This window comes from Xenopus tropicalis, chromosome 6 (assembly GCF_000004195.4).
Source record: "Xenopus tropicalis strain Nigerian chromosome 6, UCB_Xtro_10.0, whole genome shotgun sequence".
Taxonomy (NCBI): Eukaryota; Metazoa; Chordata; class Amphibia; order Anura; family Pipidae; genus Xenopus; species Xenopus tropicalis.
The window spans coordinates 78,071,507-78,098,644 of record NC_030682.2 but is presented as its reverse complement, the minus strand read 5'-3'; the positions used below and the strand labels follow the sequence as shown (position 1 = coordinate 78,098,644).

Here is a 27,138-nt window from a genome sequence, read left to right as displayed (position 1 = left end):
GACAATGACCCTAAACATAAAGCCAGGGCAACAATGGAATGATTTAAAACAAAACATATCCATGTGTTAAGGTGGCCATACACGTGGCGATCTGACGATGTTTCGTACGACCATCGGTCGCACGAAACATCGTAAGATCCGCCACACACCATTCAGGGCTGAATCGGCAGGTAAGGAGGTAGAAACAATAGGATTTCTACCTCCTTCTGCCGATTCAGCTCTGAAAGGAGAATTTTGGTCAGGTGCCTTCTATGGCGCCCGATCAAAATTTTCAAACTGGTCCGATCGGCGAGTCGTCCGATATCAGCAGCTTCCTGCGATATCGGTCGACTCGCCGACATGCCATACATGCACCGATTATCGTACGAAACGAGGTTTCGTACGATAATATCGGTGCGTGTATGGCCACCTTTAGAATGGCCCAGTCAAAGTCCAGATCTAAATCCAATTGAGAATCTGTGGCAAGATCTGATAACTGCTGTTCACAATCTAATCTGACTGAGCTGGAGCTGTTTTGCAAAGAAGAATGGGCAAGGATTTCAGTCTCTAGATGTGCAAAGCTGGTAGAGACATACCACTAAAAGACTGGCAGCTGTAATTGCAGCAAAAGGTGGTTCTACAAAGTATTGACTCAGGGGGCTTAATAATTACGCACACCCCACTTTGCAGTTATTTATTTGTAAAAAATGTTTGGAACCATGTATGATTTTCATTCCACTTCTCACGTGTACACCACTTTGTATTGGTCTTTCACGTGGAATTCCAATTAAATTGATTCATGTTTTTGGCTGTAATGTGACAAAATGTTTTTTTGGAAAAGTTCAAGGGGGCCGAATACTTTTGCAAGCCACTGTATATAAAAGGAGGAAGCAAAGGGAGTGTCTCCATTGGTACCAGAGTTTCCCTACATTGTGTCCAGATTTTAAAGGCAAAATTTATGAATAAGAGTGGAGTTGGGCAAATAGGTGCTAATGTAAATTTTTCTTTTCCCATCTATCATGTGTAGGCATTTTTTGAGGTCCAATGTATTATCTGTTACTCCAAGACAACTGTGGGTACTTATTTGCAGGACTTATCTGTTAAGGTTATTTTAGTGTGCAAAGTGCAATATTGGATGCAATTATCCATGGCTTTTACACAGATTTTTTCCCCACAATTCCAGCGTAATTACAGGTGCAAAGGAGAGTTGTAATTGTGACATTTCCACTGCTCAGTGTCAAAATGACTGCATGTGAATCTTTAGGTACAAGTCTGCTGTGCATATTGACTCATGGTACAGGGGGAACCCTGTAATTACCAGCAGCTTAAGGGTGGAGCCTAGCCTCAAGGTTCTCCTGCTTCAAGGCGAACTTGCGCATGATTTAAAAAGGGGTGCAGGACAGCTGGTGTTGAAGGCAACTACACAGTGCAAGGAGCATCTTTGGATGCAAGTACCGTTGCAAAATGTGCAACCGGTAGTTCATTTCTGCTTGCCCGCAACTGTGGCTGCAGTCGTAAACAAACCCTTAGAAGCATTTACAAATACCCCCCAAAAAATGACTGCAAGAGCCCTAAGGGAAACAAAAGCTTATTGAGCGTCCTTGTCTGCACTTGTGTTCCCCCCCCCCCCCAATATACTGTATACTTATTGCAGGCCTTCTAGAATCTAGTAGAGATATATTTGTGGTTTTGCTTCAAAAGCTCTAGTACAGGTATTGGACCCCTTATCCGGAAACCCGTTATCCAGAAAGCTCCAAATTACGGAAAGCCCGTCTCCCATTTTAATCAAATAATTCAGAATTTTAAAAAGGATTTCCTTTTTCTCTGTAATAATAAAACAGTACCTTGTAATTGATCCCAATTAAGATATAATTAATCCTTATTGGATGCAAAACAATCCTGTTGGGTTTAATTAATGTTTTATTGATTTTTTAGTAGACTTAAGGTATGAAGATCCAAGTTACGGAAAGACCCCTTTTCCGGAATACCCTTGGTCCCGAGCATTCTTGATAATAGGTCCTATACCTGCTATCTTAACTGTTTTGTCCCACTGCCTATAAACATTGTCCTGGCAACATAACATTTTAAAATTATTCTATGTGCCATTGTCTTTAAAAGATGAAAATAAAGTCTGTTGCTTTCAAGGAATATTTGGTTTGCAGATAGAAGACAGACAAATATAACCTATAAAAGTGTTATAACCTTATATAAAAATATAACCTATAAAAAAATACTATAGGTTATGCCATGTATGTGTGTGATGTGCACTGAACCAGGGGGTATTAAACATTCACTTGCTGATGTAATCAAACAGAATACTTACCAAAGGTACATGAGGTCCAAAGTTTGCCTTTAGGTTACATATGAATCTGAATAAAAGAGAAGGGGTTGTCTGATGCTCAGACTGTGTATTTCCTGAACTGAAACACCAAATGGTAAATATAATAACAACTTGCAGAGGCTTAACCTAAATTACTTATTAAATATACATCTTAAACCTGGACTACTGATATTTGCTTCATGTTGCTGTTTAACTTTTAGTAGAACTTGCAGCTTTCTTGCAATAACAGGCTATTTTGTATTAAATGTGTACGATAATTGTAGCTTTCCTTTTGTCTAAATTTTATATGCCCATCAACTATATTTAAGGTTTAAACCTTTAACTGCCAGCCAATTTGGTCAAGGTGGAGCTTGTATTGCCAGACCGTTTTTGAGCATTTTGTGCTCCTTCACTTTAGGGGCCTTTCCTAGAAGGTACTTTTAGTTAACCTGGTAAAACAATATATATTTTTTTCGGGACAAACTAAGCTTTCAAAATATGCTAGAATTTCTGTGTAATTCCACTTCTGTAACAAGATATGGGCTTCTAAATGTCTTAAAAATCAATAATAATAATATTTCCATAAGATGAACACAAATATCAGAAGCATGAATTATTTTATTCACGAAAATACAACTGATTTGGTAAGTTAAATATCTGTTGAACCTGCCAATACCAAATATGTATCAGTATTAATTATGCTACCATCACCAGGAAGGGCATTCCACAACCTCACTACCCTCACCATAAAAAACCACCTACGCTGCTTCAAATGGAAACTCCTTTCCTCTAATCTAAAGGGGTGGCCTTTGGTGCGATGATTGTTTTTATGGGAAAAAAGAACACCCCTCTCTGCCTATAATCCCAACCTTGACTGTCTCACCTTATAGTTTAAATCAGTCCTCTTTACCAGTTTAGTTGCACGTCTCTGCACTCTTTCCAACTCATTAATATCCTTCTTAAGGACTAAAGCCCAAAGCTGCACCACATACTCAAGGTGAGGCCTTACCAGGGACCTATAAAGAGGCAAGATTATGTATTCATCCCTTGAGTCAATGCCCTTTTTTTATACAAGACAGCACTTTTTTGCTTTAGTAGCCACCGAATTACATTGCCAGGAATTAGAAAACTTGTTATCTACAAAAACCCCTAGATCCTTCTCCATTAAGGATACCCTCAACAAACTACCATTTACTAGATAGCTCGAGTTTATATTATTTCTACCAAAGTGCAAAACTTTGCACTTGTCCACATTGAACCTCATTTTCCAGTTTGCTGCCCAGTTTTCCAATTTTGTCAAATCGCTCTGCAAAGCAGCAGCATCCTGCATTGAATTATAGTTTGCACAATTAAGTGTCGTCAGCAAAAATAGAAACAGTACTTTCTTTGCCCACCTCCAGGTCATTAATAAACAAGTTAAAAAGCAAAGGACCAAGGACTTAGCCTTGCAGTACTCCACTAACAACACTGGCCCAATTAGAAAATGTTCCATTTACCACCACTCTTTGTAATCTTTCCTTCAGCCTCTTCCCTATCCAATTACAAATATGTTCTAGGGCAATATTTCTCAATATGATCATTAACCTTCTGTTAGGTACTGTATCAAACGCTTTAGCAAAGTCCAAGTAGATGACATCAACTGCCATTCCCGCATCGAGGTTCCTACTCACCTCCTCATAAAAGGCGACTAGATTAGTCTGGCATGATCTGTTACGCATAAAACCATGCTGGCACAAACTTAAAGTATTGTGAACTGCAATGTATTCAAGTACCCTATCCCTTACTAGTCCTTCCAAAAGCTTTCCTAACAGGACAATAATTTTCAGGCTGAGAACGGGATCCCTTTTTAAATAACAGCACATTAGCAATTCACCAGTCTCTCAGCACCATGCCAGACCTCAATGAATCCTAAAAAATTAAGTGAAGAGGCTTGGCAATCACAGCGCTAAGTTCATTTAATACCCTAGGATGAATCTCATCCGGTCCTGGACCATTGTTTACCTTTACATGTTCAAGTCTCTTTTGAATTTCCTCCCAAGTGACCCATGCATCAGTAGCTTTATTACTAATACTGGGCATTTTAAAAGGGAATCCTTCATTAGCTGGCTCCTCAGATGTATAGACTGAGGAGAGATGTAGAGCTGTTGCGATAGGTTGTGTGGAATAAGAAGGTATTAGGTAATGGTATGAGATCTGTTATCCGGAAACCCGTTATCCATAAAGCTCCAAATTACATAGGCTCTATTTTTGCACTGACACTTATACTTGATATCTCTCAGGGTTCACTCTCCTGCATAGATAAAGTGATGCTATAACCAAACACAAGTCTTCTTAGCCAAATCAGGAATGTGATTATGTGGGTTAGAAATGGTAAGCGCCCAGTTCTACTTATTTGACAGGGCCTACCACCCAAAGTACCCATGCAGGCAGTGAGCTAATTACCCAGGCCCCTGTGGTGGAGGGCTCTGATAACTCCGTATGGGTGCCTAATATTATTTAACATGTCAAACAGTTTTACTCAATAAAACCAACTGATACAAAGTCTGACTCAATAATCTGATTGTGATAACTGAATTTTATATAACATTCTACAAAAAATACCCATTATTTATTACGAATAAAACGTTTTACATAGAATTTGTCATTTGCTGTCTGAAACATGCATAACTGCATGCAAGAAAAATATTGAGTATATTTACTGTAATATTCTCTTTACTTTTGAATTCACGCCATTTAAAAATATATAATTAAAACATTAAAAATATAAAACAAACATTAAAAACAATAAGTTAGGATGCATACCGTGACTCCATAAAAACAAATAAGAAGCAAGAAGTACTCTGAAGTGTTAAATAACAGTAGTTTATAAAGAATTTTATCATTAGTGTTCCTTAAATATACTATAATGCAAGCTAGATGGTTACTAATAGTTTTTTCAGTCAACACCAATTTACATTTTCATGGTTGTCAGGCATGTGTTGAAGTGTAAAATGTTCCATTGTCTTCTGGGGACTGAGTAAAAAGCTGTTCATCGTAAATGTTATTATTACAGGTATAGCATAACTATCATTTATACAGAAGATACTGCAAATTTCAAACCTTGGAGATTGTGTTCAAAAACTACTTTTTCTTTAAAATAAGTCAGCAATCCTGAATAGTAAAGTGAACGAATCCAGACCTTGCAGCCACTGCTGCAGTTAGGCTAATGCCACAGGTAACGTAAATAGCATATTCTCGGCAAGCTGAAAAAAAAAAAGATTGGCACTACTCCTACCTTGTGCCTGCACCCGAAAAAATGTACTGGAGTGCAGGCAAATGTAGCCGATATCCGCCTAAAAATGTGAGACTGTGCATTTTTGGCGTATATTGGCTACATGCCTGCACCCAAGCATATTCAGTGCTACTGGGTGCAAGGAGGATTTTGAATCCCTGTATGTAGCTTATTCTCAGCAACCATTTTTTGGCTTTCTGAAAATAAGCTACCTACGCTACATGTGGCATTAGCCTTAAGGTGGTCATACACAAGCTGCCTAATCATACCCTTCAGACCAATTTGGCAGCATATCTGCCAATGGGGCCACTGATGGGCCTTCTTGACTGATATCTGGCTAAAAATCGACCAGATGTTGATTGAGCAGGTTTGATTTTCCTGTCAGATCAAGGGCCACATTGGATCATTCATGTGGTTCATAAGGGCTCATATTTCTGTTGTTTTCGCCCTAGGGCCAAATGATGGTTATTAGCCTGATATTGCCCATCTTAGGTGGGCATATCAAGGGAAATATCCACTTGTTTGTGACCTCACCAAACGAGCAGAGCTTTAGTGTATGGTCAATATTAAGATTAGAAGATATTACATGAAAATCATATGATGTATTTCAATGAGACTGCATTTTTCTTTTTGCTAGTTCAAGCACTAAAATATAAATTAAATACATTTGACATTATTTTCAAAATAGGACTCATTTATATATAATATGCAGAGTGCAAAAAGTGGCACAAACCAACAGGTTTGCAAAACTGTTTCCTAGAATTCCAGTGTACTTTCTACTGTTACAAATATGTGCCCCTGATGCTGGAGACAACAAAAATGATTCCACCCAAAAGATAAAGTTCTAGGGTTCTAACTTTGTGGCAGAGTAAACTAGTTAATGTCTTACATCTGACATGAAAATCTACCTGACTAACCCAAGGGTCTTCTCAGAGACACTGGAACACCACAAGAATACTACTGCTTACTAACACTTCTATTCTTCCTTATTTAGCTATCACATTTAGACTGGCCCCCATGGTTTGCAGCCCATTACACACCTGCCACATTGTCTGCCTTAGGAGTCAATCTTAACCCCAAATTATTCTCTCACACACATCAGAAAGTCACATATTACATTAAATGTCCTGGCAAAACAGAAGGTCAAGAACTTGACCAGTGATGGTCTTACAAATAGGATATCACTGTGAACTATGTTGCTGCTTGTTCACAATACACTGTACATAAGCTAGACCAGTGCTGTCCAACTGGCGGCCCGCGACCCCCCTCTGTGTGGCCCCCCACCTGTCTGGCTGCTTTGATGGCTTACCTTTGAGTAAGCATTAAATGGTATCAGTACTGAGATTAACTGGCCCCCTGCATGGTTCTCACCTCAGATTCAGGCTGTAATCCCTCTGTATTGTTTAAAAATGTAATCCCCTGTGTTTTTCACACCTTTTAATACCTGCATTGTTTACCCCCTGCAGTGTTCACACCTCAGGCTCAGACTGTAATCACTCCCATTGTTCACTTCTTCACACCTCAGACATAGGTACTGTAGGCAGAGTATGGCACATACAGCCAGCATAGGGCAGGTAGAGTATGGCACACACAGGCAGCATAGGTCAGGGAGGGGATGGCACACACAGGAAGGGTAGGGCAGGCAGAGTATGGCACAACCAGGCAGCATAGGGCAGGCAGAGTATGGCACACACAGGAAGGGTAAGGCAGGCAGAGTATGGCACACACAGTCAGGGTAGGGCAGGCAGAGTATGGCACATACAGCCAGCATAGGGCAGGTAGAGTATGGCACACACAGGCAGCATAGGTCAGGGAGGGGATGGCACACACAGGAAGGGTAGGGCAGGCAGAGTATGGCACACACAGTCAAGGTAGGGCAGGCGGAGTATGGCACACACAGGCAGAGTATGGCACACAGAGGCAGCATAGGGAAGGCAGAGTATGGCACACACAGGCAGGGTAGGACAGGCAGAGTATGGCACACACAGACAGCATAGGACAGGCAGAGTGCTGCCTGTGTGTGCCATACTCTGCCTGCCCTATGCTGCTTGTGGGAGGTGAACCTGGTAGGGGTTTGTTGTGGGGGTTTGTTAGCAGTTGGAAATAGCCATTAAATGGTCCCAAAGGTGTGTAATTATGTACTGGGGGTTGCTCTGCTATCCACAGGTGAGGAAGAGGCATATGGAATTTAAGGGTATATCTTAATATAACATAATTCTTTCACATATGAATGATGGTTGATATCCCCACAGTAAGGACCAAGCATTTGGGATTTTGCTGTGCTACCACCATTGTGATAAAATAGGTGTGGTTTGAAGTGGGTGTGGTTTCAAAAAGGGGAGTGGTCAAAACTGGCTTCCAATAGCGGCCCTCCACCATATATGCTAGAGAAATTCCGGCCCTCGGCACCGTAGAAGTTGGACAGCACTGAGCTAGACAGACAAGCAAGGGCAAACAAAACTAGCTGAGAAACTGGTAGCAGCATTAGTAAGTGATAGTAATCTATAATTGCTAATTAATATCCTGGTAGATTCAAAATCTAGTAATTTACTGTTTTACAGTAGATCAGAGGAAAATAAAATATTTTTGCACTCAAAAAGCATTTGATATCTTTTCATCAGTCAAGTTTTAAAACCAAAATGAAAGTATGGTTCATATACACTACTTGTTTAAAAGTATTTGGGCACATGGACACCACACCTACAGTGCCCTCCATAATGTTTGTGACAAAGACTTTTTTTTTTTTTATTTACACCTCTGCTCCTCAGTGTAAAAAGAGAAAAAAGCAAATGCACAAAAAACTATCTCCGTTGGTCTAAAAAATACCTCCAAAAAGGTGTTTCAAGGGCTTCTTGCCCCCTTCGTCAGTGGAAAAAGTGCACACTTGAATATTTGATTCTTATGTGCACTCCGCAATAAACGCCTTTGGAGGTATTATTTTAAACCAGTAGAAATTGTTTAGTGTGCATTTACTTTTTTTCTCTTTATTCACACTTTCTGAGCCAGGTGCCTTCTGAGGATTTGCACCAACAGACAATGGATCTAAGGGGTCTATTCATCAAAGTACGAGTTTGAATCCCGAATTGGGAAAAATTTGGATTAAATACGATAATTTCTGATGATTGCAAATATGCTTATGAAAAAAATCGTATCAGTCACAATAATATTGTATTGGTGATCCGAAAGTCACAAAATTTTCATATCGAACGATCGTAAACAGCAGGAAAACCAGTTCCCAATGGCACTCTGCAGCTCCAACCTGGCCCAAGGAAAGTCACAATACCGAAGCTTGAATGAATCCGAAACTTTCGTAGTCGGCGTGACAATACGATTGTCACACAAATTTTGTTGCAAAGTACGAAAAAGTCCTGCAAAATACGGAAAAGTCGCAGAAAATACGCACAGTACGATCAAACACGAATTTTTTTGTAATTCGTACCTGTCGTACTTTAATAAATAGACCCCTAAGTCTACATTATTACAAGGGTAACAATGAGTGTATGGACTCATTGTTTGTAATAAAATTTGAAATAAAACAATTCAGATGTGATTATAGTGCACATTCCAGAATTTAAAGTTATTTGCATACATTTCAGTTTCACCATGTAAAAATGACAACACTTTTTAAACATAGTCCCCCTCATTTCAGGCACAATGTTTGGACAATTGGCTTAATAGACGTTTGTGATTACTCAGGTGTGCTGCATTGCTTCATTAGTACATGGATAAGATACATAGGCTTGCTTCTACCATTTGGAGTCTGTAGTTGCTAAGTATTGTGTTTGTTGGCAGATATCAGCTGTGTGTGCCTGTACCCAGGTGGACATCAACTAACCGAACGTCACTTGGGTGATAATGATCCTGTCAGGGATTTTTTAATGCTGAAGTTTTGTTTAAATTAAATGACATAAATTAAAGTCAGACTTAAACTCAAACAAACTTTTCACAAGACACTCTATTTTGTCCCCATCATTTGGTTACCTGCATTGGTCTCTTCCACTTCCTATAATTTGCAGTTAAATTAAATGTTAATCACATCCATTTTAAAAGGCCAAAACCTTCCAGATATAGGCAGTGCCGTGAAGAGCTGGATGCATGATTGGGGCATGGCCAACAGCATAACTTGGCTAAAACACTCCCAAAAATGGGCCCACTGAGTCAACCTTGCCATGTGGTTTCAAAAATGCCTGTGGAGTGGATCATTAGTATATTAATTACACTGCATGTTGATAGGAGTAATGGGCATCTTCATTTTGGAGCACAGAGATCTTAATCTACGCCAACGACTAAAACACTGTATGCTTTTGGCAGTTCTGTATTCAAGAGGGACAAGTGGGGGGAAAGATACGTAGGCTTCCCCATCATTAAGATGTGCAAGTTATTAAGTGGCAGCCCACAAATGTCGTTACGCCCTGCACAGGGCTGGCTAATCCCCCACATTGTGGTCTGTGCCTGTTTCCAAAAATGGAAAAAGTGATACCTAAACAAGAACCATGGGACATACACTTTGTCTTTCCCCGGTTGTTAGTATCTCTGCTAGTGTAGAAACTAGTTGGGTTTTTTTGTGTTTTATCTGTACAAGCCCACAGCTTTTTCTATAGCATAAACAATATACATAAAGCTGCTGGGACACTACTTGTATGGTGTCATTTATCAACACAGAGTATCCCATTGCGACCAATGAAATTATTGCATTAATTGTTTTACCTGCAGGCTGAAAAAAAAAAAAGATAATCACTGATTGGTTTCTATGGGCCACAGGCGAATTTGCCCACTTTTGATAAATGACACTTTTTCCCCAAAGCTGCAACGCTTGCCAGCATGAGTGAATCACGCTATCCCACTGGAGCGTCGTGTGTCTCCCCATCTCCATAAGGTGAAATTGGAAATATAACACTGTAAAAATGTCCAGCTTTTGGCCAAGCGCGCAATACAAATATCCTGTCATTAGAGAATCTTCCTTTTTGGAGAAAATCTCCGGAATGCTTTCAATGTAAACCTCGGTGAACGCCAACCATGAGTATCTCCGCTAAAGCCACATCCCCTACCTCCAATTGGCTGCCACTCTACTGCGGCCGCACACGGACTGTACGCTTAGTCAGAAGGCAAAGGAAGGGGAGGGAACTGTACCCGGAAGTGAAAGGAACGAAAGAATAACGACAGTGCTTCCACTGTTCTGGCTCATTATATTATTTTATAGAAAAAGATAGTGATTGAGGGTTGGTAGGAAAGGACAGGAAACGATTGGTGCCAGCAGGAAAGTGTGTGGGCTCAGGAGCCAGAATGGCTGAGAAGTTTGACAACCTGGAGGAACATTTAGAGAAGTTCGTGGAGAACATTCGCCAGCTGGGAATCATTGTTAGCGACTTCCAGCCCAGCAGCCAGGCTGGTCTTAATCAGAAGCTGTGAGTAGCAAAGCCCTTGCACAGTGGGCATTGCATCTGTATTTTAGCACTTACACCAGGGGGCCATTGCATCTTTATATCAGCACTTACACCAGGGCCATTCCATCTGTATATCAGCACTTACACCAGGGCCATTCCATCTGTATATCAGCACTTACACCAGGGCCATTCCATCTGTATATCAGCACTTACACCAGGGCCATTCCATCTGTATATCAGCACTTACACCAGGGCCATTCCATCTGTATATCAGCACTTACACCAGGGCCATTCCATCTGTATATCGGCACTTACACCAGGGCCATTCCATCTGTATATCGGCACTTACACCAGGGCCATTGCATCTGTATATCGGCACTTACACCAGGGCCATTCCATCTGTATATCGGCACTTACACCAGGGCCATTCCATCTGTATATCGGCACTTACACCAGGGCCATTCCATCTGTATATCGGCACTTACACCAGGGCCATTGCATCTTTATATCGGCACTTACACCAGGGCCATTGCATCTTTATATCGGCACTTACACCAGGGCCATTGCATCTTTATATCGGCACTTACACCAGGGCCATTGCATCTTTATATCGGCACTTACACCAGGGCCATTGCATCTGTATATCAGCACTTACACCAGGGGGCCATTGCATCTTTATATTGGCACTTACACCAGGGCCATTGCATCTGTATATTTGCACTTACACCAGGGCCACTGCATCTGTATATCAGCACTTACACCAGGGGGCCATTGCATCTGTATATTGGCACTTACACCAGGGGGCCATTGCATCTGTATATTGGCACTTACACCAGGGGGCTATTGCATCTGTATATTGGCACTTACACCAGGGGGCCATTCCATCTGTATATCAGCACTTACACCTGGGGGCTATTGCATCTTTATATCAGCACTTACACCAGGGCCATTGCATCTGTATATCGGCACTTGCGCTAGGGTGCCATTGCATCTGTATATCGGCACTTACACCAGGGCCATTCCATCTGTATATCAGCACTTACACCAGGGGGCCATTGCATCTGTATATCGGCACTTACACCAGGGGGCCATTCCATCTGTATATCAGCACTTACACCTGGGGGCTATTGCATCTTTATATCAGCACTTACACCAGGGCCATTGCATCTGTATATCGGCACTTGCGCTAGGGTGCCATTGCATCTGTATATCGGCACTTGCGCTAGGGTGCCATTGCATCTGTATATCGGCACTTGCGCTAGGGTGCCATTGCATCTGTATATCGGCACTTGCGCTAGGGTGCCATTGCATCTGTATATCGGCACTTGCGCTAGGGTGCCATTGCATCTGTATATCGGCACTTGCGCTAGGGTGCCATTGCATCTGTATATCGGCACTTACACCAGGGCCATTGCATCTGTATATCGGCACTTACACCAGGGGGCCATTGCATCTTTATATCAGCACTTACACCAGGGCCATTCCATCTGTATATCAGCACTTACACCAGGGGGCCATTGCATCTGTATATCGGCACTTACACCAGGGGGCCATTTCATCTTTATATCGGCACTTACACCAGGGGGCCATTGCATCTGTATATCGGCACTTACACCAGGGGGCCATTGCATCTTTATATCAGCACTTACACCAGGAGGCCATTGCATCTGTATATCGGCACTTACACCAGGGCCATTGAATCTGTATATCGGCACTTGCGCTAGGGTGCCATTGCATCTATATATTGGCACTTGCGCTAGGGTGCCATTGCATCTGTATATTGGCATTTGCGCTAGGGGGCCATTGTATCTGTATTTCAGCAGTTACAACAAGGGGCCATTGCATCTGTATATTGGCACTTACACGAGGGTGCCATTGAATCTTTATATCAGCACTTAAGGAGTGCCATTGCATCTGTATAGTGGCACTTGCGCTAAGGGGCCATTGCATCTGTATATCAGCACTTACACCAGGGGGCCATTGCATCTGTATATCAGCACTTACACCAGGGTGCCATTGCATCTGTATATCGGCACTTGCGCTAAGGGGCCATCGCATCTGTATATCGGCACTTACACCAGGGCCATTGCATCTGTATATCGGCACTTACACCAGGGGGCCATTGCATCTGTATATCGGCACTTACACCAGGGGGCCATTGCATCTGTATATCAGCACTTACACCAGGGGGCCATTGCATCTGTATATCGGCACTTGCGCTAAGGGGCCATCGCATCTGTATATCGGCACTTACACCAGGGCCATTGCATCTGTATATCGGCACTTGCGATAGGGTGCCATTGCATCTGTATATCGGCACTTACACCAGGGCCATTGCATCTGTATATCGGCAATCTGTATATCGGCACTTATACCAGGGGGCCATTGCATCTTTATATCAGCACTTAGAGAGTGCCATTGCATCTGTATAGTTTCATTTGCGCTAGGGGGCCATTGCATCCGTATATCTGCACTTGCGCTAGGGGGCCATTGCATCTGTATATCGGCACTTGCGCTAGGGGGCCATTGCATCTGTATATTTTCATTTGCGCTAGGGAGCCATTGCATCTGTATATCGGCACTTTCAATTGGGTTGTCATGGCATCTGTCTAACGGCACTTGCACCAGGGTGCCATTGCATCTTTATACCAGCACTTAGAGGGGGCCCATTGCATCTGTATATCGGCACTTACACTAGGGTACTTGTTTGTTAAATTGTTTTACTTTTAAGATGATAAAATAGTATAATGTCTAATGAATCTGTTAACCCATAGTAATAGAATGTCTCTTTCCTCCAGAAATTTTTTGGTAACCGGCTTGCAAGATATTGACAAATGTCGACAACAACTTCATGATATCACTGTACCCTTGGAAGTTTTTGAGTGAGTACCAACATGTTCATTCCTGCTAAATAAATAGTTTTATTTGTAGATTAGTTGCTCCCAAAGGAAAATTTGCGTGACTGGAAAACGAAGTGCCCCATATGTTTTCCCATTGGCAATACCCTTTATTGTTGGAAAGCATTCAGGGGAGATTTGTGAGAGTTTAAGCCTCTGATAATTAGTTTTAAGCAGTGCCATATGTGTAGCATGAGGCACGTGAATACATTCTGTTTTAAAAAGGGTTTCACTTAATGTCTTGCATGGTGAAGGGTTCTTACCCAAAGGGCAAGGGCACAAAAAATTGTCTGCTTTCCGCCGCCTGCAATTTGTACACACATGCAGGAAAGCGGATCTGGATCTGCTTTCCTGTGCTCACCCGGCTGTGTGGGCTAAATATAATTTAGCCGGAATAATGTGAAAGCATGCATTTTCGGCCCGATATGCCGAAAAGGAGCAAGAAGATAGATGTTTACAATGAGAAGTGTAAGGAGCAAGAAGATAGAGTGAAAACATAGTAGCTTTGAGAGGAGGAGACATTCAGGAACATACAGGCAGTCTAGGAGACCAGCTAGTGAAAGGTTTCTAATCAGGGTAGGATAAGAGCATGGGTTAGTGTAGTTGCAGTTGTTTGCCATGTTACTTAGTGCACATGTGCATAATGGGCAAGGTTCCCTGCTGACTCATTCTGTGCATGCGTGTGACGTAGGAGTGGTGGATGCGACTCACCCCCCTACATCACACACATGCGTATAATGAGTCGTGGCATCCTTATACGCATGTATGAGCCACAACATGTCTGCCCGTCCCCAGAGCTCCTTCCCAGTGTGGCAACCTAGCTTTGTAGGGGGCTGTTTTTTTTAAAACAAAAAAAAACAAAACACTATTGTTTCCCCCAACCGAAGTGTAGGTTCTATTAGCCTGCACCTCTGGTGGGGGAAGTTATTTCAGGGTGATGCAGTATGTGCCCTTTAAGACCCAATGAAGAGGTAAGGCCTCCTAAAGATGTGTACAGGGAACAACAGGGAGGCCGAGTTTACTAGGCTGGATTGGGGAAGATTATTTGTTAGCAAAAGCAACAGTTGAAAACGAGGATGCAGCTTGATTCAGAATTCAGAAAGTTATATAGTGTATAGGAGCAGGAGTGTAGCGGTGAGGAGATATGACAGAACAAGGACAGTCAGTTAGAGGGTTAAATGGAAAACTACCTTTGGAAAGACTGAGAGGACAGACAGGATTAAGAGGGTTAAAAAGGACAGTTGTTGAGTCATTTCTTGTAGTCCAGATGAAAGTTGTTTGTAGTCTTCAGTGGCTCAGTCCTTGATAGTTAGTTATCTTTTGTGTTCCTCCTGTTTAACTAATTTATAACTCATTTATAGATTTTTCTTTTTTGCTTCACTTGTGAAGGGAGTCCAAGCCTTTGAGAAGCAGAGGCACAAGCTATGTGTCTAAAACAAATTGCAAACTACAAAAAGTTGTAAATAGCAGGAGAACTACAAATTCTTTAAAATGTATGCAATTTAAATTGTCCGGCTACCAAATATATGAAGAAGGAGCAGTGTAAGCGTGCAGTTTTAACAAACCGTATACTTTAAAAGAGCAGTTCAGTGTAAAAATGAACATGGGCAAAATAGACTTTGCAAAATCAAAAAAAAATTCAATATTTAGGCAAAAATCTATGAAGGCCGGAGTGAAAGAATGTCTAACATAATAGCCAGAACACTACTTCCTCCTTTACAGCTCTCTAAGCTCTTAGCAGTCAGTAACCAATCAGTGGCTTGGGGGGGGTATATGGGACATAACTGTTCAGTTAGTTTGCATTTGAATCTGACCTGCATGCTCGCAAACTAACTTAACAGTTATGTCCCATTTGGCCCTTACTAAAGTCACTGACTAACTAAGAGGTTAGAGAGCTGAAAGCAGGAAGCAGGAGTTCTGGCTATTATGTTAGACATCAGCTCACTCCAGTCTTTATAGATTACATTTTTGCCTAACTAACTATATTACAAATATTTTTTTATTTTGCGCAGTCTATCCATTTTACCCAGTTTCATTGTTACACTGCACTGTTCCTTTAAGGAGAGATAAAGGAAACTGCAGTTAGTGAGACTGCATGAGATAGAGATAAAGCAGTCGAGGCACACAGGCTAGGCACTACAGAATATTTCAGTGCTATATAAATAAAAGTTTAAACGCTCATTCACTGTTGCTCCAGATTCAGTCTTTGTTAAGGATCTAAGAAACTGCCCTATCTTGTATCTACTCCTCTCTTCTTTATATATCCTTTTGTGTCTCCCATACCACTTCTACTTAAAGGAGAAGGAAAGGCTAATAAAGAGTTAATCTCAAGCTGCAGGCATACCTTCAGTTGTCTCAATAGTGCCCTTAAGTCTCCCCATACTTCACCTGTTCAGAAGATCAGAAGCCAAACAGGAAAAAAAACTGCTGAGCAGTGTAGAGAAGATTCCCATAATGCATCGCTCCTTCCAGACTTGGCGACAGCAGGAGCGTCCGGTTGCCATGGCGACACAGCCTTGGAGAACTCTGTGACATGCAGGTGGGGGGAGCGGGGGGCAGGTGCGGCGAGCGGCTGAGAGTTTGTGGCAGGAACGGGGAGCTTGGGGGGGTTTGTGGCAGGAGCGGGGAGCTTGGGGGGGGGTTTGTGGCAGGAGCGGGGAGCGGGCTGGCTTGTGCTTTTCAACCCATACAGACATGCTGGACAAGATGGCGGCGCCGTGCACTGAAACAAGTATGTAGGTTCTAGTATGTGTATCTCTGTAAATCTTTCTCTAGGCAAGCCAGAAATATAGCGTTTTTACACAGCAATAGTAGTACTATTTAATAGTGTGGTTAATAGGTTTTGACTTTCCTTCTCCTTTAATCACCTTGCCCTCTCTAAGTTCAACTTCTTCTCGTCTTTAATCTATACTACTATTTTGGGTCATCTAATTAACTAATTTGGGGTTTAGAAGCATTTATAGGCAAAAACAGACTCACATTTTTTACTTTAGACCTGTCACCTCATATCGTCCTCTTGTTGCCTAAAAAAAATGGGCAAAAAGAGTTAACTGGTCATCTTCCCACCTTCAACTTCTGTTTCCCTGATATAATTCTTATAACAACCATAAACCTCCATTCCCTGATTCTGCTGCTTTCAAGTCACTTTTGATTTTTCTCTCTCAATCATTCCCTATATCCAAATGCTCAAAAATCTTGCAATCTCCTCCTTATTGACTGGACTGGAGCCTGGACTGGATGTGCTGCCAACATACTGTGATAGGCAGTTACTATATTTGCCGCATGACAATTTTGGGGCACATTACAGTGTCATTTAGTTGTGGTGACAAATTACAGGAAAAGCAATTTTCCATTTTAATAAACAAGTTGCTAATGCCCAAATCCTGCTTAATTGATGGGGAAAAAAAGCAATTACCAACTTGCATGAATGGTGAAGATGCCCTTCGAATTCTGTGGCATTTCAACAGAATTTAGGTGGCATAATTGTTATTTTTGCAGCAAAATACTGAACTGCGTTTAGTGTTACACTGGCCCCTCCATTTCACAGATGTTGAAGGATTCAGCCTACATTTCTTATTATTTTTTATTTTCTGTCTTTGTAACATTTTTAAATGGCCAGTTGTAGGCCTGTGATCATTTGAAGGTTTTTTGAAGAGATCTTTTTGAAGGTGGGTTATGTAAAAAAAATTACTTGTTTATTTATGATAAAGAAAGTGGGTGTGGATTTTTTTTAAAGTTTTTAAACGTTGTAGTGATACAGGATCTATGGCTGTATTAACACATTTCAAGCAAGTATCTGCCACATGTGCCTGCACCCCAGTCGAGACAATGCTTCCAGATGCAGGCATGGTTGGGAGACTGATGTCAGCGGAGGGGCTGATTCTCATAGAGCATTTACACAGGCCAAGAATCAGCTCTGTGTGGCATCAGCCTTATGTTTTAGCTTATAACACAATACCAATGGAGGATAGACACACAATTAATGGCATGTTTATCATTAATACATTCAATTCACTCTTTCAGTTACATTGATCAAGGGCGCAATCCACAACTTTACACCAAGGAGTGCTTGGAAAGAGCTTTGGCTAAAAACGAGCAAGTCAAAGGGAAAATTGATACCCTAAAGGTAAGCTTTATCAATTAATTATATTATGTAAAATGTGTTATTACCTATATTAATTCTTTTACTGCCAACGACGTATGGGATACCTCGTGGCAGTAAAATGGCTTGAATGCCAACGACGTGTCCCATACGTCGTTGGCATTTCAGCGCTGCTCTCTGCATCGCGTCTGCTGCTTCCTATCTCCCCGAGGAGCGCCGGCCCACTGAGGAGGAAGCGATCGGGTCTTCAGGACAGGTAAGGAGTTTTTTTATTTTTTTAATTTACACACTTACACTTACACACATTTACATACATTTATACACACTTACAGCACACATTTTAGCAGTTTTTTTTTTTTTTCACACTAATATACACTTATTTACACTCATATACACACTTACACACTATCACACAACTTTTACACATGTACACACATGTATACACAAACACTTTGTTTTTTTTTTTTTGTTTTGGTTTTTTTTTTTTTTTCATTTTACCACTTTGTTTTTAGTTTCTTTTACCTAAAAACTGTTTATGTTATGTTATGACAGCGTGACTATTGGATCAGATATTCTGACCACTAATTACGCTGTTATGTTATGACAGCGTGACTATTGGATCAGATATTCTGACCACTAATTACGCTGTCGTGTGACTTATTTTGTTGTTTCACAGATTTGCACAATTTTTGTGGTTTTATCGCATTTTATCCCTGTATAAGTGTTCCTAATCTGTTTTTAGCGTAGCTTTGCCAGGTGTAACTTTGGTGTACAAAAATAACTTTACCTATTTTGAATTCATCAGAATGTGTACTTTCCAAAAATATATGGTTTTCTGGGGGTCTCTGTATAGTTAGGGGGGGTTACTGCACATAATACGCTGTCAGGGGGCTCTGTGTGCAAAAGCTGAGCTTGCAGGCGAGAAATCCTTATGCGCTATTTTCATTTTGGGGTCAGTACATACCGCAGACTTTGGTATATCTATGCATATTGGGCATCAAACTGTTCAGTAGACCATAGGTGTTCCTATTTGGGGTGATTTGCCTTTATCTGATCTTTATCAAGAAATTGTGAGAGATAAATGCGGCAAATTGCAACATTTTTATGCGATTTTCGAAATGTCCTATAAATCTGCAAACTTAGGAAAGCTTTACAGCTTGGTACTTTGAAGCAAGAAGAAATGTTTACCCATCATAGATTCGGGGGAATGTGTACTTTCCAAAAATATATGACTTTCTGGGGTGAGTGTACTTTTTACTAGCTTTATCCCACATATAATGATGTAAATGTGTTGATTTATGCAGTACATATGGGGGTATGTTCACATTGGGGCCCCTACATGCCACATACTTAAGTAAACCTATACATATTGGGCATCAAACTGTTCAGTGGACCCCTGGCATTCATATTTAGGGTGTTTTATTTTTACTTTATGACCTGTAGGAGATAAGATACTATAGACTGGAAGCTTTGAAGCGATTTTTTAAAAAAAAATCCCAAATTTTGATAAAAAACAATAACTTTAGGAAAGCATTGCGACTTGATAGTTTGGAGTAGACAGACAGTTGTGCCTATTCTGTAAAATGTACAATTTTCTGGGATAAACCTTCTGTTAGTGGAATTTTTGGCCTTGAAATCTAAAGTATGCAGCTTTCTGGAGCAGTGCTTTGGAAATTTGTTAGTGTACTGCTGTGAGTTTTTGACCTATACAAGTGAGAAATCTCCATAAAACTATATATATTTGGTTTTGGCACGTTCAGGAGACATGGGACTTTCCAAATCATTTGTATATTCGTGCATAAAATAATTTTTGTTTCTAGTATTGTTTCTATTTTTTTGCATTTTTAGACATTTAGAAGCCTATATCTTGCTACAGAATTGGAATTACACAAAAATTCTACCATATTTTGAAAGCTTAGGTTGTTCTGAAAAAAACAATATATTGTTTTCCTGGGTAAACTAAAAGTCCCCCCGAGGAAAGGCCCCTAAAGTGAAACAGTGCAAAATGTTCAAAAACTGTCTGGCAATACAAGTTCCGCTTTGACCAAAACAGCTGGCAGTAAAAGGGTTAATATATTCAGTAGAGTGTTGCAGTCTTCACCACGAGTAAGTTGTTTTAAGATTTAGGAATCTGCTGCAATTTCAGTGATGTTCCCTTTCTTGATGTTAATGTACAGATGCTATCAGGTAAGCATCAGTGGGGCTCACTTAATAACAGTGGGCAAATTTTCACCCAGTCAATAACTTATGGCAACTTTGCTGCAATATTTTAATTGCTGTTGGCTGATGAAATGATTTACTGCTGGTTTACATAGGTTACTAACCAGGTACTAATTTAATAGTGATTGCAAATAGGCCAGACAAGGAACACAGGGACTTTCTAGATGACTTCTGATTGGCAGCCAGTGAGTGGATCTGTTGATCTGTGGATCTGCTCAAAGCTTCCACTTTCAAGCATCTTCTCTCCCACATAGAATTAAGTACTAAGAAAAAATATCCTAAATAAGGGTCCACCGAACAGTTTGATGCCAATTATGCATAGGATTACCAAAGTATCTGGCATTTAGAGACCCCAAAAGGAAGTTAGTGCATCCGAATTGCAACCAGAGGTCACTTCTGCTATTGAAAATTTAAAGGAGAAGGAAAGGCTAGTAAAGAGTTATTCTCAAGCTACAGGCATACCTTCAGTTGTCTCAATAGTGCCCTTAAGCCTCCCCATATTTCACCTGTTCAGAAGATCAGAAGCCAAACAGAAAGAAAAAACGCTGAGCTGTGTAAAGAAAGTTCCCATAATGCCTCACTCCTGCACACCCAGACCAAGTGAACATTCTCAGTTAGTAAGACTATGAGTCAGCTTCTTGCTGATTGGCTCAAATCCACATTCCTAAGGGGGGGAGTGAGTTCTTAGCATTCTTGAGGGGTGAGAGCAGCAGAGAGCTGCGTGTCTGTGGCACATGAATTACAGACTTAGTGCAGCATTTCTGTGAGTGCTTATGGCAGTATTTACATAGACCTTTCTGATAAAGCTTACTTAGTTTTTACCTTTCTTTCTCCTTTAACACATTTGCTGCATTTTTTGTGTGGTAAAAACACAAATAAATAAATTGACCCCCCCAAAATCATATATTTTTTTGAAAGTACACATTTGGGTGAAGTACCCATATCTTTATACTCCAAAGTATGGAGTCACTATGATTTCCCACAATTGGCGGTTTTGATGGAATACCTAAAAATCGCCTCAAAGCTTCCACTTTCAAGCACCTTATCTCCCACATAGCATTAGGTACCAGGGAAAAACATCCTAAATATGAAAGCCAAGGGTCCACTGAACAGTTTGATGCCTATTGTGCATAGGATTACCAAAGTATCTGGCATTTAGAGACCCCAAAATGAAGTTAGTGCATACATATTTCATGGCATATGGCGGTGTATTTTTTGGTAGTAAAAATATATGTGGTAAAAGTGGGAAATAAGTAAGTTGACCCCAGAAAACCTCATGTTTTCCGAAAATACACATTCTGCCAAATGTAAAATGGGTAAATATGTTTTTGTATGGAAAAGCACCAAACCGCTAAGCTAAATGTAGCATAATTTCTGAAAGTTGTTTCAAAGTTTGTATTTTACCACATGCTATACCCAACATTTCATAATGTACCATAAACATTGCAAACTACCAAACTACAAAGCTATGCTAAACATAGCGGGTTTTACAGAATTTCTAAAAATCATCAAAGCTTGCTTTTACCCCATAATATACCCCATATTTCATAATGTATCAACATGAAACACCCTAAATATGAACGCCAGGGGTCTACTGAACTTTTGATGCCCAATATGTATAGATTTACCAAACTATGTGGTGTACTGAGGCACCCAAATGGCAATAGTGCATATGAATGTCTGACGCTCTGGCCACTGCAATATAAGCACCTGGTGTGTATTATGTGCCGCAAGACCCCTAACAGTATGGAGACCCTAAAAAACCATATATTTTCTGACGAAACAAAAATGGATAAATACATCTTTCTACTGCAAACCTACAAAGCTATGCTAAACATAACAGTTTTTATGACATTTCTGAAAATCGTCACAAAGCTTGCATTTTACCCCATTATACATCCAACTTTTCATAACATATCAACATAAAACATTCTAAATATGAATGCCAGGGGACTACTGTACAGTTTGATGCCCAATATGCATAGAGTTACCAAACTATGTGGCATGTACAGTAGAGGCACACAAATCGATATATAGCAGACAAAATTTCCATGGGCAAAAACAAGTAACAAAGAACAATGCGAAATGCAATAAAATCGCTAAAATCCAATAAAACTACTAAAATCATTTTTTTTTTCATCTAGTGTAATCTGCAGTCAGAATCACAGTTCGAATCATAGTTCGGACAAAATCAAGTGAACAACACCTAGGCAGAATTGAAAATTGCTATAAAATTACTAAAAATGCACCAAAACCCCAAAAATTTAATATAAGGACCAAAATAACATACCAAAGGTATTGCACAGTGCAGTTAGGGCAGTGTTTTTCAACCTTTTTTGGGCAAAGGCACACTTGTTTCATGAAAAAAATCACGAGGCACACCACCATTAGAAAATGTTAAAAAATTTAACTCTGTGCCTATATTGACTATATATAAAGTAATTCTCTTGAATAGGAATCAAATAAACACAAAGAAAGTATTTTCCGGGACATTTTCTCCACAAACCCACCCCCCCACTGATTTGGTGCCCAGCAGCAGTGCCCCCCTAGTACATTGGTGCCAAGAGCAGTGCCCCCCTAGTACATTGGTGCCCAGCAGCAGTGCCCCCCTAGTACATTGGTGCCCAGCAGCAGTGCCCCCCTAGTACATTGGTGCCAAGAGCAGTGCCCCCCTAGTACATTGGTGCCAAGAGCAGTGCCCCCCTAGTACATTGGTGCCAAGAGCAGTGCCCCCTAGTACATTGGTGCCAAGAGCAGTGCCCCCCTAGTACATTGGTGCCAAGAGCAGTGCCCCCCTAGTATATTGGTGCCCAGCAGCAGTGCCCCCCTAGTACATTGGTGCCCAGCAGCAGTGCCCCCCTAGTACATTGGTGCCCAGCAGCAGTGCCCCCCTAGTACATTGGTGCCCAGCAGCAGTGCCCCCATAAGTCAGTGTGCCCCGTGGCCCCCCCTAATACATTGGTTCCCAGCAGCATTTTACTTCTGCTCTTCGGCGGCTTCAGCAGCATCTTCCCCTCACGCGCGCCGCCTCTGCACTTCTGCCTACACGCGACCGCACACAGGCCCTTTTATAACGTTGCGCCCCGTGCGTACTGACGTCACCCGTACACACGGGGCGCAACCAATGACAGGGCCCGGATTTTATTAAAGGGGGCCCGAGCTACTAAGAAAAACTGTAGAATCGCCGGGCCCCCTTTGAAAGTAAAAATTGCCCGGGCCCGGGACAGTTGTACCCGCTGTGCCCCCCTGATGGCGGCCCTGCCTACGGCACACCAGGCAACTAGTGTGCCGCGGAATAGCGGTTGAAAAACACTGTGGTAAACGATCCGCTGGTCTGGCAATCTTAAGGGTCAGCTTTAGACTTTCCATCCTACTTGGTGTCCACATAGGATAATGTCTGATTGCTGTCACTACATGTTAAAGGGGTTGTTCACCTTATTAATTTTTAGTATGGCGGACAATTTGCAATTAGTTTTTTTATTTATTTAGCTTTTTGTTCAGCAGCTTGGAAAGATAAGAAATAAACAGTAACAATAATATTACAATTGTAAGCCCAGAGAGCAGTACTATTTTGCATGCTGGGGTCAGTGACCCCAATTGAAAGCTGGAAATATGCAGAAAAGGAGGGATAATAATAATAAAAAAAAAACTATAAAAAAAATTATGGAGACCAACTGTAAAGTTGCTAGAAATAGGGCTATACTAAAAGGAAATTTAAAAGGATAACTAGGCAGATGGATTTTAACTGCAAGTCATTGCCTTTTTATGGAGCACCAACGTATTTCAAGGTGCTTTACAGAGTTTTCCCATGATCACTTTGAGAGTATTTTTTGTGTATGCTGTGAGATGTCATCTTTTCATATTTCCACCTACATGCACCCCCATTATTAAATGTATCTTTAGTCAGTGGTTGCTGCTATTGTTAAATATACTATTTGATTTTCCTGATACAACTATTATATAACTAATATTTACTTAAAATGAAAGATTCAAATCAATTTTGTATTTGAAAAAAGCAAACCTACTGTTTAATTCTTTGTTTTTATGAATGATACTGACACCATGCCAAGTTGTTTGCTTGATAAACTAATGGCAAAAACATTGGAAGGTCTCCAGTAAATATTTTAACATAAATCTATGTAATATAATTTTTGTATGCAGCACCATGGCTACTGAAACGCTACTGTGATTGTTTAATTGGAATTTGCCTGGTATAACTCAGGTAATTGGTTTTGAATGCTTTTTGTATTTTGTATAGTTCAGTCTCTTGGATCTGGCAGCTTCACACATTTGTAGCGTTACTAATATGCAAATAGACAGCAGGTTTTCTGGCTTCTGTACATTCTGTGTTCCTTCAGGGTTTCATTCAGATAGCGTTGGTTCTATACGCTCCATTCATGCTGTGTTTATTATGTGACTGGTTCCTGGCTCAAAGCTTTGTTAGGTTTTATTCTGCCTTTCTGTCATTTACATTGTTATTTCTTGGGTCATTCTATTGTGCTGGCTGCACTTTTATGCCCACTGCTTATGTGTAAGTTATGAATGTATTTTTGTTTGTAGCAAGAATAAAAAGCCATAAGCACTGGTACCCCATGCACACATTCATATAAAAGCAGCCCTGGAACCTTTTGAATTAATTCACTTTTAGAAAAGTGCAGGTAGATATGGAATCTCTTCTGCACAATGCTTGACTGCTGGGTTTTCTTGATAAATGATATTCTAGTAATGTGAAGCCCTTTACTTTATATTGTACTATATATTGTGCATCAGTCTCTAAGATCAGGTCTTTAAGAGGGGGGCAGATATTTATCTCTAAACACATGTATTTAGCTTTAATCAAAATCCACTTTCTCAAGTTAAATATATAGTTATTATTTGGGCTGTAGATCCTGGTTATTATATGGCTTTCTAAAACAATTATACCAGTTATTTAATAAAAGTTCAGTGACATATGATCTAGGCGGTCTTAGCATTTTATCTTAAAGGTCTACGTTGCTGTCATGGAATACGTTTGTTTTAGAAGCGTAAGCTGGATTATTTGGGTCAAGACCACATGAAAAGCATCTTGAGTTGTGAGACTCTCTCCTCATTTGTATGCAAAGCAGAAGGAATCCCAGCATTTGTCCTACTTTGGACTAAAACCACTAGGGAAGGAATGCAAGCTGCTATTTATGATGTTTTTATTAACTTGTGGTTTCATGTGTTTTTGTGCCACATAGAAGCCCTATAGCTCAGCTGTTTTAGAATTAAAAAAAAAGGGTGTAGGTATAGACATTCTTGATTTCCTGTGTTGCAGTTACACTGGCAGTGGTTGTATTAGTAACCTCTCTACCAAGTGCCTCTTGGTACATATATTTTTCATATTATATTTATCTGCTGTGCTTGTATGGTCTTTGTTTCATCTCTCCTCTTGCTGGTGCATATATATCTGGTCACACAGGTCAGTTGTTATTCATGCTTCTATACTTAAATGTACCTCTCAGCATTCTTATTAAACAGTGTGCAGTTTACAGTGACAGAATTACCTTCTAATTGTCATGCAAATGATAAATAAAAAAAAATATTTTACCTACTTGCCCTCCATAATATAAACTAAATGTTAAGCAGGTACCTGCTTATAAAATATAATGGTGAGAAAGCAGCTTTGCATGTATTTTCTTATATTAATGCCTAAATAATTCATTTTATTCTTTCTTCTACAGAAATTTAAGAGTCTGTTAATTCAAGAATTAAGCAAGGTTTTTCCAGAAGACATGGCAAAGTACAAAGCAATAAGAGGGGAAGATCATCCTCCTTCATAAAAATATTCCCCACTCTAAGGAGATGGAGAATTCTCCATTAAAAAAAAACCCAGAAGGATTTGCCCTCAGACAGGAGTAGAATATTATCATGGAAATTTTAATGGCAGTTCATTTTAATGGAAACTCCTCCTCTGCAATGAATGGAATGAGTGTATGATTACAAAAACTGACAGGCCAATATGGAACATGTCTACACCAAGCACACAAAAATCACAATTACATGCAACTGTGAATACATCTGTAATAAACTGAGCAAACAGAGAAGGATCAAAAACAGATACAGATGTTTTTTCTGCCAGAGGAGAGGATGCATAAAGCAGGATGCCCTTTAAATTCATACTATGTTGCTGAATCAGGTCTCTTGGCTTCATCAAACATATCCATGGAGAAACTTAACATCCACTGGAAGAATTATGTTGGATATTTAACTACATAAAGCATTGCGTAGCAAGGAAATATTGACCAATAGGTTCCAGTTAATGGGACGATGTATATTTGCGTTGCAATTGTCAGAACTTCTTTGTCAATTTGGATCATTTACTTTGTCTCACTATTCGTATGCAACGGTATCATTGGGATGGCAACATTTTATAAAGCCTAATGTATTAATCTCTGTATTGGTTGATGTGGTATTAATAAATTCTATTTTGGCTATGAACTGCTTCAACAGATGTTATAGATATACTCAGAATAGTCTGCTACTTCTGTAAGGTAGTGAAAATACTGAACTGCTGCTTTTATCCATGGTGCAAACATCTTATAGTACTAAGCACTGAATAATAAGCTTAGTTTAAATAAAAAATTTGTCACTTAAAGTCCTCAGAGAAAAACAATATATGCAGCTTATGGAAAGGGTTGGTAGACATTTATCTTCTGTCAAATATGTTTGTGTGCTTAAGGGTAGTGGCACTCAGGGAGATTAGTCGCCCCGCAGCAAATCTTTATTACCGCGGGCGACCAATCTCCCTGCAATGCCATCCCACCGGCAAAAATTTGAATTGCCGGTAGGATGGCATACGCGTCGCTACGATTTTCCAAAGTTGCTTCCCAAAGGAAACTTCATGCAACTTTGGGAAATCGTAGTAACGCGTATGCCATCCAACCAGCAATGGTCTTGGGTGAGGAAAAAATAATAAAATATGTGCCTCTGAAACCCCACCTGTG

At 40.5% G+C, this 27,138-nt stretch overlaps 1 protein-coding gene across 1 annotated transcript; it reads left to right on the top strand.

Moving 5' to 3' along the window:
* Window positions 1–10,728: 10,728 nt before the first annotated feature.
* On the top strand, window positions 10,729–26,628 carry med10 (mediator complex subunit 10). The gene is made up of 4 exons (NM_001004914.1): window positions 10,729–10,975; window positions 13,753–13,836; window positions 17,875–17,977; window positions 25,876–26,628. The coding sequence occupies exons 1-4, from the start codon at window positions 10,854–10,856 to the stop codon at window positions 25,972–25,974; spliced, it is 408 nt and encodes a 135-aa protein (NP_001004914.1). The 5' UTR covers window positions 10,729–10,853; the 3' UTR covers window positions 25,975–26,628.
* Window positions 26,629–27,138: the final 510 nt, after the last annotated feature.

Coding starts and splice junctions, on each gene's coding strand:
- med10 (NM_001004914.1), top strand. CDS start 10,854: ATGGCTGAGAAGTTTGACAACCTGGAGGAACATTTAGAGAAGTTCGTG. Junction 10,976..13,752: donor GCTGGTCTTAATCAGAAGCT/GTGAGTAGCAAA, acceptor TCTTTCCTCCAG/AAATTTTTTGGTAACCGGCT. Junction 17,978..25,875: donor GGAAAATTGATACCCTAAAG/GTAAGCTTTATC, acceptor TTTCTTCTACAG/AAATTTAAGAGTCTGTTAAT.